The following is a 14,850-nucleotide window of genomic DNA, read 5'->3' as shown; positions in this document are numbered from 1 at the left end:
GCATGGACAATGGTTTTTCGGACCGCTACCGGAACTAGGTGTAGCATCCTCCTGAGAGACTTCATAATTGCAAAGCAGCTAGCAGAAATCCCTTTGACCAGTTATTCAAAAGACAAGGCAGTATCAAATTTGAAGCTCAGGTTTCTCACACAGGAGGATCGACCAAGAGGTGCACCAAGCTCCGAAGGCCACCAGTTAAGTGACTCAAGGTATTGGCTAGTGCCAAAAAAGAGGATTTCCGTCTTGTCCTAATTAAATTTAAGGCAACTATCACTCATCCAATTGCCAACTGACTTCAGGCACATTTTGAAACTGAATGAGTCCGCTGCTTCATATTGGAAGGAAAGAAGGCACTGGGTGTCATTAGCTTAAGAAATCACCTTCAGGCCCCAAGATTCTACCAGGTTTGCCAAGGGTTCCAAGTAAACATTAAAAAGGGCAGGGATCAAGGTACCCCACAACCAGCAGACGTAAAAAGGGCAAGCAATACTGTTTGAGACCGGTCTTCAAAATGAGATTTAACTAGGCCCACCCCTGCCCTTGGATTCCAATATTCTTCAGCCTATTGAATAAGATAGGGTGAGAAACAGTGTCAATTGCTAATGACAAATCCAAGAATACTACCATTGATGCCGCATTCTGATTATGATTAGTCTTAATAAATTTGGAGACCTCCTACAAGTCATGCAGCAGGGAACGTTGTCCACCCTTAAAACTGCTAAACACAATGCATAAGGGGGGCTGAAGAAGAATCTGACTAAAGCTTTGTTGAATGGTGAGAAGGTCCAAATCAGTCCCTATTAGAAATGGGGTTATTCGTTTGGGAGGGGAGGTTTCCCCACCAACACAATATGATCAGGTCATAACATCATACCAAAACAACTCTGCTCAACCTCTTGTGGTACGGAAACAAAAAGTGGGTGATACTCTAGTGTAGTGTATGTCAATAGCAACCAGCATCAAAATATTTTAAAGTCAAGAACATAATATAAAACATTTCCAAAACAATTTAGAAAAATCATAAGTAATAAGCAAAAAGACACCAAAATGATTAAAATTCAAAAAAGAAAACCGTAAATAGGATTTTGCATGCTGTAAGCCAGAAAGCACCACGAAAAGTACACATTGAAAGTCAGTTTGCAGTTGACCTGGTCCTAGGTGCAACTTGATGCTGACAGCAATGGAAAGGAGTTCAGTTAGGCTAAACAGGTCACAACTATCGAAGTCTTTGACTCCAGCTTCTCCTGTTGGGCAAGGCAGGATGCTGAAAGCCAGCGAGGCTTGAAATCCTAGGCCACTTTCAAGCTCCTGCAGAAACTATCAGTTGTAGCACCAAAATCACTTAGGGGGGCATAGCAGAATTTCATAGCCACTTAGCTGCTTTGCTATTATGATAAATGTGCCACCTCCCCATTGTTCAATGTTTACCTTCAGACATAGTCATTTTTTGGAAGGCAAGGCTGGAAAACATAACTAGTTTCCTATTCCTGCAGGAGCAATGTACCTTCTCTAGCCACTCCTCTTTTGAGATTACATTTCTTTCCCTCTGCCAATGGTACAACTGTTTTACTCCTGCTGAGAGTATGAGCAGAAAATCTAGGGCGACTGCAGGACAGAGAAAAACAGAAGACAAGAGAAAAAGAGCCAACACATTATGTCATGATATCTGCTGGCCTTTTACCAACTATCGGATGGCAGAGGCCAATTCAGAAAAGGAGAAGAGAATTGGAGTACATGTTACAAGACATCGAGGAAAGATTTATCGTTGTCTCCACTTACCCACTGGGCAGAGGGAGTTGAATCCAACTTAACCCCTTCGCTGACAGGCCTTTTCCCCCTCCTCTGCCAATCATTTTTTGGCTATTTGGGGCAGTTTGCGCTTAGGCAGTCATAAAATTTTGTCCACATAAGCTATCCACGCCAAATTTGTGTCATTTTGTTCCAACATGCTAGGGATTCTAGAGGTACCCAGAGTTTGTGGGTTCCCCTGGGGGAGACCAAAACATTAGCCAAAATACAGCTAAAATTTCATTTTTTTCAGAAAAATTAGACAAAGGGCTGCAGAAGAAAGCATGTGTTTGTTTCCCTGAAAATGGCATCAACAAAGGCTCACCATCTTCTCAGCTTTCTGGAACAGGCAGAGTTAAACCAGAAAGCCACATTTTTCAACACAATGTTGGCATTTTACTGAAATACACCACATTTTGACTATTGTTTGTGCTTTCAGACTCCTTCCAGTTAGTGACAGGAATGGGTGTGAAGCCAATGCTGAATCACAGACAGCTAAACATTTCTGAAACGTAGAGAAAATTCTTAATTCAGCAAGGGGTCATTTATGTTTTTCTACAGAAAGTAACAGCTAAAATAAAAAAATATTGAAATTGAGGTGAAAAAAAAGAGATATTTCTGTACACGTTTTCTTCTATAACTTTTTCCAGCTATAGCAGATTTTTTAAAGTAATATACAGTTACGTCTGCTGGACTCTTCTGCTAGCGGAGATATATAGGGCTTGTAGGTTCATCAAGAACCCTAGCTACCCAGAGCCAATGAGCTGCACCTTGCAATGGGTTTTCATTGTATACCTGGTATACAGCAATTTATTTGGTGAAATATAAAGAGTGAAAAATAGGTATCAAGGAAACCTGTGTATTTACAAAATGGGCACAAGATAAGGTGTTGAGAAGCATTGGTTATTTGCACATCTCTGAATACCGGGATCCCAATACTAGCATATGAATTACTGGGCATTTCTCAAATAGATGTCTTTTTTACACACTGTCTTACATTTGAAAGGAAAAAATGTAGAGAAAATCAAGGGGCAATAACACTTGTTCTTCTATTCTGTGTTGCTCGGGCAAAATAAAAATGGTACCTCACTTGTGTGGGTAGGCCTAATGCCTGCGCCAGGAAACGCAACATGGGCACATCTCATTTTTACATTGAAACCTGACATGTTTTTTGGAAAGTGCCTATCTGTGGAGTTTGGCTTCTAGCTCAGACGGCACCTAGGGAAACCTACCAAGCCTGTGCATTTTTTTAAACTAGACACTTAGGGGAGTCCAGGATGGGCCACTTGTTGGGCTCTCACCAGGTTCTGTTATCCCGAGTCCTTTGCAAACCTCAAAGCTTGCCAAAAAAGTACTTTTTCCTCAAATTTCGGTGATAGAAAGTTCTGGAATCGGAGAGGAGCCACAAATTTCCTTCCACCCAGCATTCCTCCAAGTCTCCCAATACAAATCATACCTCACTTGTGTGGGTAAGCCTAGTGCCCGTGACAGGAAATGCCTCAAAACACAACATGGACACATCACATTTCCCAAAGAAAACTGACCTGTTTTTTTCAAAGTGCCTAGCTGTGGATTTTGGCCTCTAGGTCATCCACCCCTAGGAAAACAAAGCAAACCTGGACATTTCTGAAAACAAGCCACCTAGGGAAACCCAGGATGGGATAACTTGTAGCTCTCTCACCAGGCTCTGTTACCCAGAATCCTTTGCAAGCCTTAAGGTTTGGCCAAAAAAAACACTTTTTCCTCACATTTCGGTGATGGAATGTTCTGGAATCTGAGAGGAACCACAAACTTTCTTCCATCCAGTAGTTCCCCAGGTCTCCCGATAAAAATGGTACCTCACTTGTGTGGGTAGGCCCAGTGCCCGTGACAGGAAAAACCGCAAAACACTATGGCCCTCATTACGACCCTGGCGGTATAGAACCGCCAGGGCCGCGGCACGCGGGAGCACCGCCGACAGGCCGGCGGTGCCCCGCGGGGCATTCTGACCGCGGCGGCTTAGCCGCGGTCAGAGAAGGGAAACCGGCGGTCTCCTGCCGGTTTCCCGCTGCCCCCAAGGATTCCTCCAAGCCGGCGCAGCTTGCTGCGCCGGCTTGGGGATTCCGACTCCCCCTCCCGCCATCCAGTTCCTGGCGGTTCTCCCGCCGGGAACCGGATGGCGGGAGGGGGAGTCGCGGGGCCCCTGGGGGCCCCTGCAGTGCCCATGCCAACGGCATGGGCACTGCAGGGGCCCCCGTAAGAGGGCCTGCTTGTATTTCACTGTCTGCATAGCAGACAGTGAAATACGCGACGGGTGCAGTAGCACCCGTCGCACCTTCCCACTCCGCCGGCTCGATTACGAGCCGGCTTCATGGTGGGAAGGTCGTTTTCCCCTGAGCTGGCGGGCGGCCTTTCGGCGGCCGCCCGCCAGCCCAGGGGAAAACTTGGAATGCCGGCCGCGGTCTTCAGACCGCGGTGCGGTATTCCTGTGGCGCAACTTTGGCGGGCGGCCTCCGCCGCCCGTCAAAGTTGTAATGAGGGCCTATGTGTACACATCAAAATGATCAAATACAAAACTACCTGTTTTTGTGGGGTGGGGGGCACCTGCGTTTTTGATCCTGGGCTCAGCAGCCATCTAGGGAAACCTACCAAACCCAGACATTTCTGAAAAGTAGACACACGAGGGAGTCCCCGGAGGTGTGACTTGCATGGATCCCCCAGTGTTTTCTTACCCAGAATTGTCAGCAAACCTCAAATTTAGCTAAAAATAAATCCGATTTTTTCAATATTTCTGTGTGCGATCACTGCACCGGCATGAATTTCCAACCACCCAACGTTCCCCTCAGTCTCCCGATAAAAATGATACCTCACTTGTGTAAAACATTGTTAGGCTGACAAGCGGGTAGCATTTTTATTGGCATAGATGCGACAATGCTTGGTGGTAGGAATTTTGTGGATTCCTGCAGATTCCGGAAGGTTCCATCACAAAAATGTGGGAAAATGTGTGATTTCAAGCAAAGTTGGAGGATTGCAGAGCATTGTGGGTTAGACAATGGTGCGGGGTGCATGTGATGCACACCACCCGGGACTCACCCAGATGTTTCGTTTTCAGATGTGTCTAGGTCTTGTGGATTTTTCTACCAAAGTCAAAAAGTGCAGCCCTCACCATTCCAAGTGGGACGATTTTGAGAGTTAGACAAGCTCTCATGGCCCCAAAACCCAAAATAATCAAATGCCCCATTTCTTGCTGTGGGATAAGATGTTTTAGTGTGCGGGAGGAGAGCTGAAAGACTGTTACCCCCTTCAGTTGGGGTGGGGGCATAATCATGCCCATACTGGTTGGTAGCCACCACCCCACTATTTTTTTTTTTTTTTATTCCCTGGCATCTGGTAGGATTTCTGCCCCCCCTGGGGAGTGGATTGGGGTAATTGCCCCATCTGCCCACCGGTGAGCAGACCAACTTTGTCCCCATTTATTTGGGGTGGGGGTATTGCCATACCCCACCCTCTTTTAAAAAAAAAAAAAAAAAATCTTCCCTAGTGTCTTGGACCTTACAAAAATAGGTTGATCTGCCCCCAAGGGGGCAGAAATGGCCAACAGTAATGTGCCCCCATGGGGAACAACCTTTGCCCAAGGGGCTGCTGCGCCAAACAAAACACACACAAACACCTATCCCTGGTGCCTGAATGGTTTGTGCCCCCCGTGGCAGATCGGCTTAGTAGAAATAGGCTGATCTGCCCCCAAGGGGTGCATAAATGGCCTAAAATATATTTGCCCCCAGGGGAGCGACACTTCTATAAAAATGTTTTTTTTTTTTTAAATCCCTGGTGCCTAGTGGTTTCTGCACCCCTTGGGCCAATGTGACCCCAAGGGGGGGAGAAATGGCCTAAAATCAATCCCTCCCCCAGGGGAGCGACCCTTGCCTAAAGGGGCTGCTCTCCCTGTTTAAACAAGAAAAAAACAATAACAAAAGATCCCTGGTGTCTAGAGGTTTCTGCCTCCTGTGGGGGCAGATCGGCCTAATTAAAACAGGCTAATATGCCTTGGGGGGAGGGGAGGTGGGCAGAAAAGGCCTTTAAAAAAATGCCCCCCAGGGGACCGACCCATGCTCAAGGGGTCGCTCCCCTTTATTGTTTATATCAAACAAAACAGACATCCCTGGTGTCTAGTGGGCATTTCTGCAGTCCGATCAATTCACGATCAGGCTGCAGAAATGCTCAGAGGGACATCAAAGGAAAGGCCTTTCCTTTGATGCCTCTATGCCATCCCCCACCACCCAATCAGAAGAGAAATGCTTGCGCTAATGGGGGCGGCCTCTGATAAGGTCAGCGTGCGATCGGGCACTTACGTCATCAGATGTCATTAGGGAGAGGTGGGGGTCTGGGGTGGGGTGGGGGGGGGGGGAAACTCAAGGGAGGCTCGCTAGCACTCCACCCATGAGCCCGTCCCAGGATGTAAGGGTTATGTCCTTGGTGCCTGAGCACTGCACCCAAGGACGTAACCGTTACGTCCTTGGCGGGGATGGGGTTAATATAACTCTAGTCACAGTGGTTTCAGAGCTCTTAGGTGTAGCTATTGTCAGTATTAGGAGCTTGGAAGCCCAGTGAAACGCACCAAAACACCCTCCGAATTGAAGAATAGCTTTAATTGAGCAACACATGGGTCAATACACTTGCCATGGATGGTCATTTAGTCGAACTGTAAGGTAAGAGCATTCTGATTCTCTGTGAACAATCACATGTTCAGAGTCTAAGTACAAAGGGCCAGGATTCCTTAAAACCTGTGGTTGCAGCAGTGAAATGACAATTGATTTTCTTTAATAGGTTTAAACATTATTTTTTGTGATTCAGAGTCTTACAGTTAATATATTTATGAGAACTTACCGCAGAAGCTGTGCACTTCAGTGTCTGGGCTGCAGCACCATTGATTACAAAAGTACCAAGTGGTGTATCCTTTGTAGAATCTGAACGTGCTTGAAGAAGAAACCCTTCAAAGATCTGTGCAGCTGTGTTTCCTTTGATGGTCACTAAAATACAAGAGTAAAAATGTTTATGAATCCTCATTTGTTTGCTTGACGGCAAATAACATTGTGGCTCAATGTCATCCACTGCAAGACTCACTATAAAAGGGTCCATATTGCAGCTTCACTGTGCACGTTACTTATGTTGCTATTCTGTGCCGCTATGACAAACTTAATATAATTGCTAACTGTAGTCTATTTCTCAACAGAAGAAGGTAGTGTGGACTTGCCTGTGGATACATGTGTTCATTGCAATGCAGCTTTGCCAATAAAACATGATTTTACTTGTAATTAGTGGGGTAAGCATACTGCCGTATTTAGAGTACCACCCATAACATACATGTTTACCTTTTTGGTACACTAAATATCTAGTTCATTATCATACCTTTTCTGTGATCTTTTGGACACAAGGGGGTAGATTTACAATTTGATGAATGTAGAACATGGGCCAAAAAAGCAGTTGATGTTCTGTATTTCCTATGTTGATATCAATACAGTCTAAGTAAGGTTGCAATAAAGAGAGTGTGCTCAATCAATTAGACTGACTAATGTCTGATTTTCTAGCAGAGTATTTGGCCATAGGAAAAGCCCAATGCCATCCACACTGAACTAGAAAAATAACAAATGCTGGTGGTGTTGTAAATGCTCTCCATATAAAAAGATGCTCTCTATCTAAGGACTGAAAACTACCCACAGTTCCCTACTTCTGCTTTGCATATATAAGTTAAATGACAGCCATGAAGCATGGTCCTATATTGCCATTAAGATGTCAAAAGGTTCAGATTACATAATTAACCACAGTCTATTATGTGTTTATATATTTATTTTGGTGCGCTTAACTAGAAAGCAATTTTTTTTCTAAACAGGAAAATGTTGATTGTAAACAGTTAGGTAAACGCTGGCCTATGCTATTTTCAGTGTATTGAAAAGAAGAGAGGGGGAGGTAGCAATAGGACCAGACTCCAATTAGAATGTTCAGCTGTCATGAATTTTATACTTTATGATAAACAATTGAAATTATTTATACTGGTGAGTGGGACGATTTTCTAAATACTTTTTCTTTTCAATTAATTTCTGAGAGCTCATATTATTAATAAATTGTCTAATGACCATACCGCAGCTGTAAGCTCAAAGGATGGGTGGAAATGCCTTAGCCTTTTGTAAATCAAGGCTTTGGTATTCAAGACATTCTATATTCAAGTCAAGACAACACAACAAAGAGAGAAGGAGAAAGAATGGCTCTTGGAGCTTAACAATAAAGGAACAGGAAGAGGTTGACAGCTTAAATCTATGGCTCTACAGAGTGCGACTCTGCATCTCCACAACCAGTTCTCAGGAATAAGGACACTTGCAGCAAACCTGGCTGAATTGCCCACAACGGACTGTCATCACCCACAAAATGATACAGAGGATACTGCTACTTATGAAATAGTGATATGTGGGAAGAACAGTAGTGTAGCTAGTAGTCCTCCAGTCAAAGACCAAGTTCTTTGACACCAATGTTAAAATCAAGGTCATCCGGTATTAGAAGTATGCTAAACTTTCACTCAATCAAATTACAAGACAGTAATGACCAATCAGAAAGAACTAACAAAACTGCTGACAAGTATCCAAAGAAGTAAAAATTGTGAAAAGTCCCATTAGAACAGACCACAGAAATCAGGGTAACAGAAAATATACCATTCCAAACGTCACAAGAATTGAAGCCATTTTGGAGCCCCTTGACCTGAGAAACGTTATACAGCTTAAGTGAAATTAGTCTGAAGGATGATGAAGGCGCTAACATTTAAACCATGAAGAGTAAACCTCTTTCTGGTAGCTTATGTACTGCAAATTATATGGACAGGAGGTAAGAAGTGGTACAAACTAATACATATAATATAATACAATATAACATTTATACATCTGCTAAAACTAAAAGAGCACTAATAAGTAAGTCTTTTGAAATAAGGGTTTTAAAGGCTATTTTGCTTTTTGATCTAGAATGGTGTTAAATTAACTGAACATGCGTTAAAATATTAGATTGGTCAAAAGAAATTGATCGTCTCCTTTAAAAATATGTTGCAAGAAAACAGCAAAATCTATCACAACAACCGCCCTCAATAATTCCTCTTGTAGATGAGAATTGTGCTGGGACTAAAGGAAATGTGAAGTTTAGAATCAAAAGCAACCTACATTAAGATAACAATAAACTAGCAACAAGCAATAATATCAGATACACTATATTGCAATACTATTAGAACAAAGAAAGCACCTGGGGAAAAAATTAGCTGCTTAGCGTAACCAAAAAACAAATCCACCTCACATTGAAAATGGAAGAAGTCAAAATGCTAAGGCGGTTATTATTGCTGCAAGTAAATTTAGTAGCGTGGATTTACATTACCCCACACAAAAAAGCTCCAGAGGACACAGCATTGATATGAAAGCAAGAAAAAAGATACAACACTTGCTTTGCGCCTTGAAATTTAGGCAGGTCTACAGCAGGAGACAGGTATTGATCAACTTCTCCTAATCTTTACGTTTTGTGAAAGTCTGAAACTTACACTCCTTCTTTAAGGTTATAGCTCTTCAAGATGCATAATCCTACCTATGGCGAAAGTGGAGTATTATATGGTGCAGCTGCTTACTGTGAAATAAAGGCACAACTCTGCATTTGATCCAGTCAGGTTCATCTGTAAAATCTTTTTTTTTTCTGGGTAGCTGTGGCTCAGAGAAGTCAGGCTTTATCAAGTCAAGAAGTGCAAAGCATATAGAAGTACCAAAAGAGTTGAATAAGAATTTAAATGCAACACAATAAAAATCTAACACAAATTGGTAACAACAGGTTGCATGTTTATCTTTAAATTGACATCAAAATGACAAAAATCCACTAAGAGTTCCAGAGTTATGAATTTTCAAAGAAACAATAAATCACAGTTTTCTTGACATGCAATAAATCATTCTAATTTATCTTGACTTGCAGTTTAGGGTTAGCCACAACAAGTGACTTGAAAAAGTCAATATGGGCACTCTTATGAGCCAGTCACACTGACCAGTCAGGTACAGATACCTCATGGATTCAGTAGTCTCCCATCCATTTCTAGAACCGATGGGTGAACCACCATAGAAGTCAAAGGAGGGGTCCTGATGGAAAGGATGCAGAAGGCAGAAGATGCTTAAGGATGCTGAAGGTGCTGAACCAGTGCAGAGGGTCTTTCTGTGGCCACCCTTTGTTCCACAAGCACAGGGGGGCAACTTGGGCCGCAGGGGTTGACGTCCCTAGTTGTCTTGGTGTAGTCCAGCACAAAACCAGTTGCCACTGGTGTACTGGTCTCCAGATTACATCACAACACGGTGTTTCCTTTAACTTGCAGTAACTTCCTTGCTGGGCAACCACACTGCACTCTGATGACTCTCCAGGTCCAACAGGCTGGGGTGCAACGTTTTAGGGTCAGTCTTCAGTCTTCCAGCTCGATGTCAAGCAGCAGTTAGCCTTCTTGGCACTGAGATCTCAAGGGTGCAAGCTTATCAGCTTTTATGACCCCGTGACTGTAACAGGGAGTCAGCCAACTGACTCTTGTATAACCTTCTCTGTTGGTGCTCAGAGACAATTTTCCCATGAGTGGGACACCAAAGACAAAGTCCTTTCTTTGCTAGACCAAGATGCAGCAGGTGTAGTCCAACCTTTGGCGCAGACTCTTTTTGCTGGGTCCGGGGAACAGCAGTACATTCCTATTACAGGCCTTTCTCCAGTATTGACATGATCTGAGGCCTGGGTGCCACTTTTATGCCCAATGTTAGCCTAGGGGGATGTGGCATAACTAACCAATGAGCTTCCAGGTCCCCTCCTGCCTGAGAAGTGTGGCATCTAGGTAGCCCAGAATGTACTATTCTGTCGACTATTAACATGGCAGAACCCTGTCTTGGTATGTGACGCTTCCTAGCCCAACACAGAGGCTATATGCCCTCTGAAAAAACATTTTGACAAGGGCGTCTCCCTCTCTGCCCAATATGCCACCCTGTCTGCTAAAACAAAAGAGTAGCCCCTTCCAGGTGTGACAATTATTTGCTCTTCAAAGACGGCTTCCCCTTTGAAGCTCACCTTTTGGGCTCACACCCACTCTGTTCATCATGCCAGGAGGAGGTCACACCTCTTCCTCCTGCAGGTCCATTATGTTTTTCTTCCAGAGAGTTGTTTTCACCTCTCCCCATGAGGGCAGACGTCTGTCTCAAGGACAGCAACTTGTGTGCAATTATACCTGGCTACTGGAAACTTTGGTTAAGAAAGTAGCAACTTTCCAAAATTGCCATTTGGGCAAAAGTTACATTACATTTGACTTGCGCAACAAGTCACATTTAATGCAATGATTCGTTTGATACCTTGAGGTACCATATTTAACAGTACCACTTGGAAGTTAGCACTGCTGATTTGTCAGAGTATAACTTGCCAAGAGGACAAGTATCCATTCTACAGTAAAAGCAACCATGTGCGGTTTTTACTGTCAGGACATGTAAAGTTAATAAAATGGTTGTATGACATAACCATACATGCAGGAACCACGGCATTTGTGGTTGCATGGTAAAAGACTGTTTGTGGCTAAGGCTGCGTTGTTTAGGAAGTTTTCCTCATAAAATACATGTCCTTTTGAATATAATGCACCCTGCCTTTAGGGCTCAGTAAGCCTGCGTTAGAAATATTGAAAAGAAAGGTGTTAGAAATGGGGTATTTGGTTGGCAGTCAGGTTACCCCCTGTCCAAGCAAGGACCCTCACTCTATTCAGGGAAAAGGAGCTAATCCCTGCTCACCCCCTTGGTAGCTTGGCACGAGCAGGCAGGCAGGCTTAACTTCAGAGTGCTAGGTGTAAAGTACTTGTACCCACATACACAGTACCTTAGTGAAAACACTACAAAATGACAACACAGGTTTAGAAAAATAGAAAATATTTATCTAAACAAAACAAGACCAAAACGACAAAAATCCACCATACACAAGTCGAGTTATTAATTTCAAAAGCTAAAAAAGAGTCTTAAATCCTTTAGTATCCAGTAAAAACACTGTTAGCGTTGAAAAGTACCCGGGCAGCGTCAAAATAAAACATCCGGGCGAGTATGCGTCAAAAAAGGCTAGCGATGCGTCGACTTCTCACCCGCAAGCGAGACCATGCGTTGTTTCTCCCTCTATGGTTGGGTCGGCGTGCGTTGTTTTTCATCCCCGCAGGGGAGCGTTGCGTCGATCCGGGCTGCACTCAGGTCAGGGCAGGCGTTGTGTCATTTTTCTGCGCCCAGTAAGGTTTGCATCGAAAATCCTGCTGAACGGTCTCAGCAAAACCACGCTATGTGGGTTGCGACGTTATCAGTCTCCGTCAGCAGGTGTTGTGTTTCGTTTCTCCAGCTGCTTGCGTCGATCTTCTACCCGCAATGCCAGTGGCGTGTCATTTTTCAGCCATGTCTCGGAAGGTGTGTCGATATTTTCCCCGCACAGCGGTCTGTGAGTGGATTTTCAGTCTTGGTCTGCCAGCTTTGCCTTTGAAGGTCCCAGGAACTGGATGGAGCACCACTTGGCAGGGCAGGAGTCTCAGTAGAGAGTCCAGGTGCTGGCAGGAGAAGTCTTTGATGGTTCTGAGACTTCAACAACAGGAGGCAAACTCAGGACAAGCCCTTGGAGATGTCTTTGTCCCCTTGCACAGGCAGAAGCAGCAACTGCAGGATAGCTCCACAAAGCACAATCACAAGCAGGGCAGCACTTCTCAGCTCTTCTCCAGGCAGAGGTTCCACTTGATGTCCAGAAGTGACCTAACGTCTGTGGTTTTGGGTGCCCTTCTTATAACCATTTTGGCCTTTGGAGTAGGCTTACTCAAAAGGAAAGTCTCTCTTGTTTGTGAAATCCTGGGTTGCCCAGGCCAGGCCCCAGACACACACCAGGTGGTTGGAGACTGCATTGTGTGAGGCCAGGCACAGCCCTTTCAGGTGTAAGTGACCACTCCTCCTTTCCCTCGTAGCACAGATGGCTCATCAGGATATGCAGGCTACACCCCAGCTCCCTTTGTGTCACTGTCTAGAGAGAGGTGCAAACAACCCAACTGTCAAACTGACCCAGACAGGAAATCCACAAACAGGCAGAGTTACAGAATGGTTTAAGCAAGAAAATGCCCCCTTTTTAAAAGTGGCATTTTCAAACACACAATCTCAAAACCAACTTTACTAAAAGATGTATTTTTAAATTGTGAGCTCAGAGACCCCAAACTCCACATGTCTATCCGCTCCCAAAGGGAATCTACGCTTTAAGCATATTTAAAGACAGCCCATGTTAACCTTATGAGCGAGATAGGCCTTTAAACAGTGAAAATCGAATTTGCCAGTATTTCTCTGTCAAGACATATAAAACACAATAGTATATGTCCTACCTTAACCATACACTGCATCCCTCCCATGGGGCAACCCAGGGCCAACCTTAGGGGTGTCTTACATGTAAGAAAAGGGAAGGTTTAGGCCTGGCAAGTGGGTACACTTGCCAAGGCGAATTGGCAGTTTAAAACTGCACACACAGACACTGCAGTGGCAGGTCTGAGACAGGATTACAGAGCTACTAATGTGGGTGGCACAACCAGTGCTGCAGGCCCACTAGTAGCATTTGATCTACAGGCCCTGGGCACCTCTAGTGCACTGTACTAGGGACTTACCAGTAAATCAAATATGCCAATCATGGATAAACCAATCAACAATACAATTTACACAGAGAGCATATGCACTTTAGCACTGGTTAGCAGTGGTAAAGTGCTCAGAGTTCAAAAGCCAACAACAACAGGTCAGAACAAGCATTTGCAATGCAACGGGTCTCGCGTTCGCTCATGTTAGAGCTGATAGCGTTGTAAACTCCTAACTCGACTTTTCACCTATCGGCAAAAGTGCATTTATGTACGTAAGCCGAAAAAGTGCATTTAACTATGTAAAGCGCTCGACTTCTGCCAAGCGAAATCGTGCTAGTAAATTAGAGAAAAAGTAGTCCACGAGCTGGACAGAAAACAGCGAGCCTCGCATGTTTTCTGTACTTGGTTGATGCGCTCGAGGACATCTAGCCACCGGAAAAGGCATGACGTATGCATGCCTTCGACTAATGAAAGCAAGCAGATTTTAATAGGCAAGCCCACTAACCAATGAAAAACACTGACGTGACGTCGACAGGGCTCCGAGCCCTTTTCTAAACCCTAAAGTGTCTCGCTGCGATACGCATGCGCGAGTGCATGCAACACAGGCTCGACCCTAAAAAATAGGAGGCAAAAAGATTGGGGATGACCCTGCATAAAGAAGTCGAACAGAAGGTATGCACTTTGCCATTGATTTAAATGGCAAAGCCAAGTTTGCAATTGAAAAACTGCTCTGATAGTCAGCAGTGGCAGGCTGGAAGACGTGCTTTGCTCTGTCATACTGGTGGTGGCACAATAATTGCTGCCTTTGAGGGACACTCAACATACAGGCCCTGGTACACCTAGTACCATATCGTAGGAACTTCTAAGTAAGTTAACTTATGACAAATGTGGGTAAATCCATTAGTCATATAGTTTTTAAGGGTCAGAGCACTGACACGGAGGCCTGTTTGGCAGGACTCAGTGCACTTTCAGAGTTGAAAAAACAGCAACATCAGCCTAAAAACTTAGTGGTGATCAGGCAAAAAGAGACATTTCTTTGCACTGGAAATTTCAAAGATTTGTAACAATATCAGATGCAGCACAGAATATACAAGTGGCAGGAACGCTGGGGGCTTCAAATAAGTTGTCAAACCACTATTCTTGAAAACCTAAATAAAGAAAATCTGGTACAAGGGCAAAGTTCCTGACGAAACCTGGACAAGTCAACACTCACAAGAGAGCTGAAAATCCATAAGAGACTGAACAGTAAGTGTAAGAGGATAGCTGCCCATGGCTGTGGGATAAGACCATAAAAGAGGACAATAAAATGTATACATTGGAAAGTCCCAAAGTCTAGTGTCATGTTAATGTCCTTGGGGGACATCGAGCAACACATATTTTGGAATTCCAACTAATTCATGCTCCTGTGATGCCATACAATACTAAATTATATGTTA

At 44.2% G+C, this 14,850-nt stretch overlaps 1 protein-coding gene across 1 annotated transcript in view; it reads right to left on the bottom strand.

Annotated features, from left to right (window-relative positions):
• The window catches only part of LOC138293125 (putative ferric-chelate reductase 1), a 99,597-nt gene that overhangs the window by 47,067 nt on the left and 37,680 nt on the right, over positions 1-14,850 (bottom strand). The window contains exon 3 of the mRNA XM_069232151.1: positions 6,652-6,794. Coding sequence (XP_069088252.1) covers positions 6,652-6,794 — 143 coding nt within the window. The remainder of the gene's footprint in view (positions 1-6,651; positions 6,795-14,850) is intronic.

The sequence above is a fragment of the Pleurodeles waltl genome, chromosome 4_2 (assembly GCF_031143425.1).
Source record: "Pleurodeles waltl isolate 20211129_DDA chromosome 4_2, aPleWal1.hap1.20221129, whole genome shotgun sequence".
Lineage (NCBI taxonomy): Eukaryota > Metazoa > Chordata > Amphibia > Caudata > Salamandridae > Pleurodeles > Pleurodeles waltl.
Note: the sequence above shows the minus strand (reverse complement) of the source record. Positions and strands in the feature narration are given on the sequence as shown.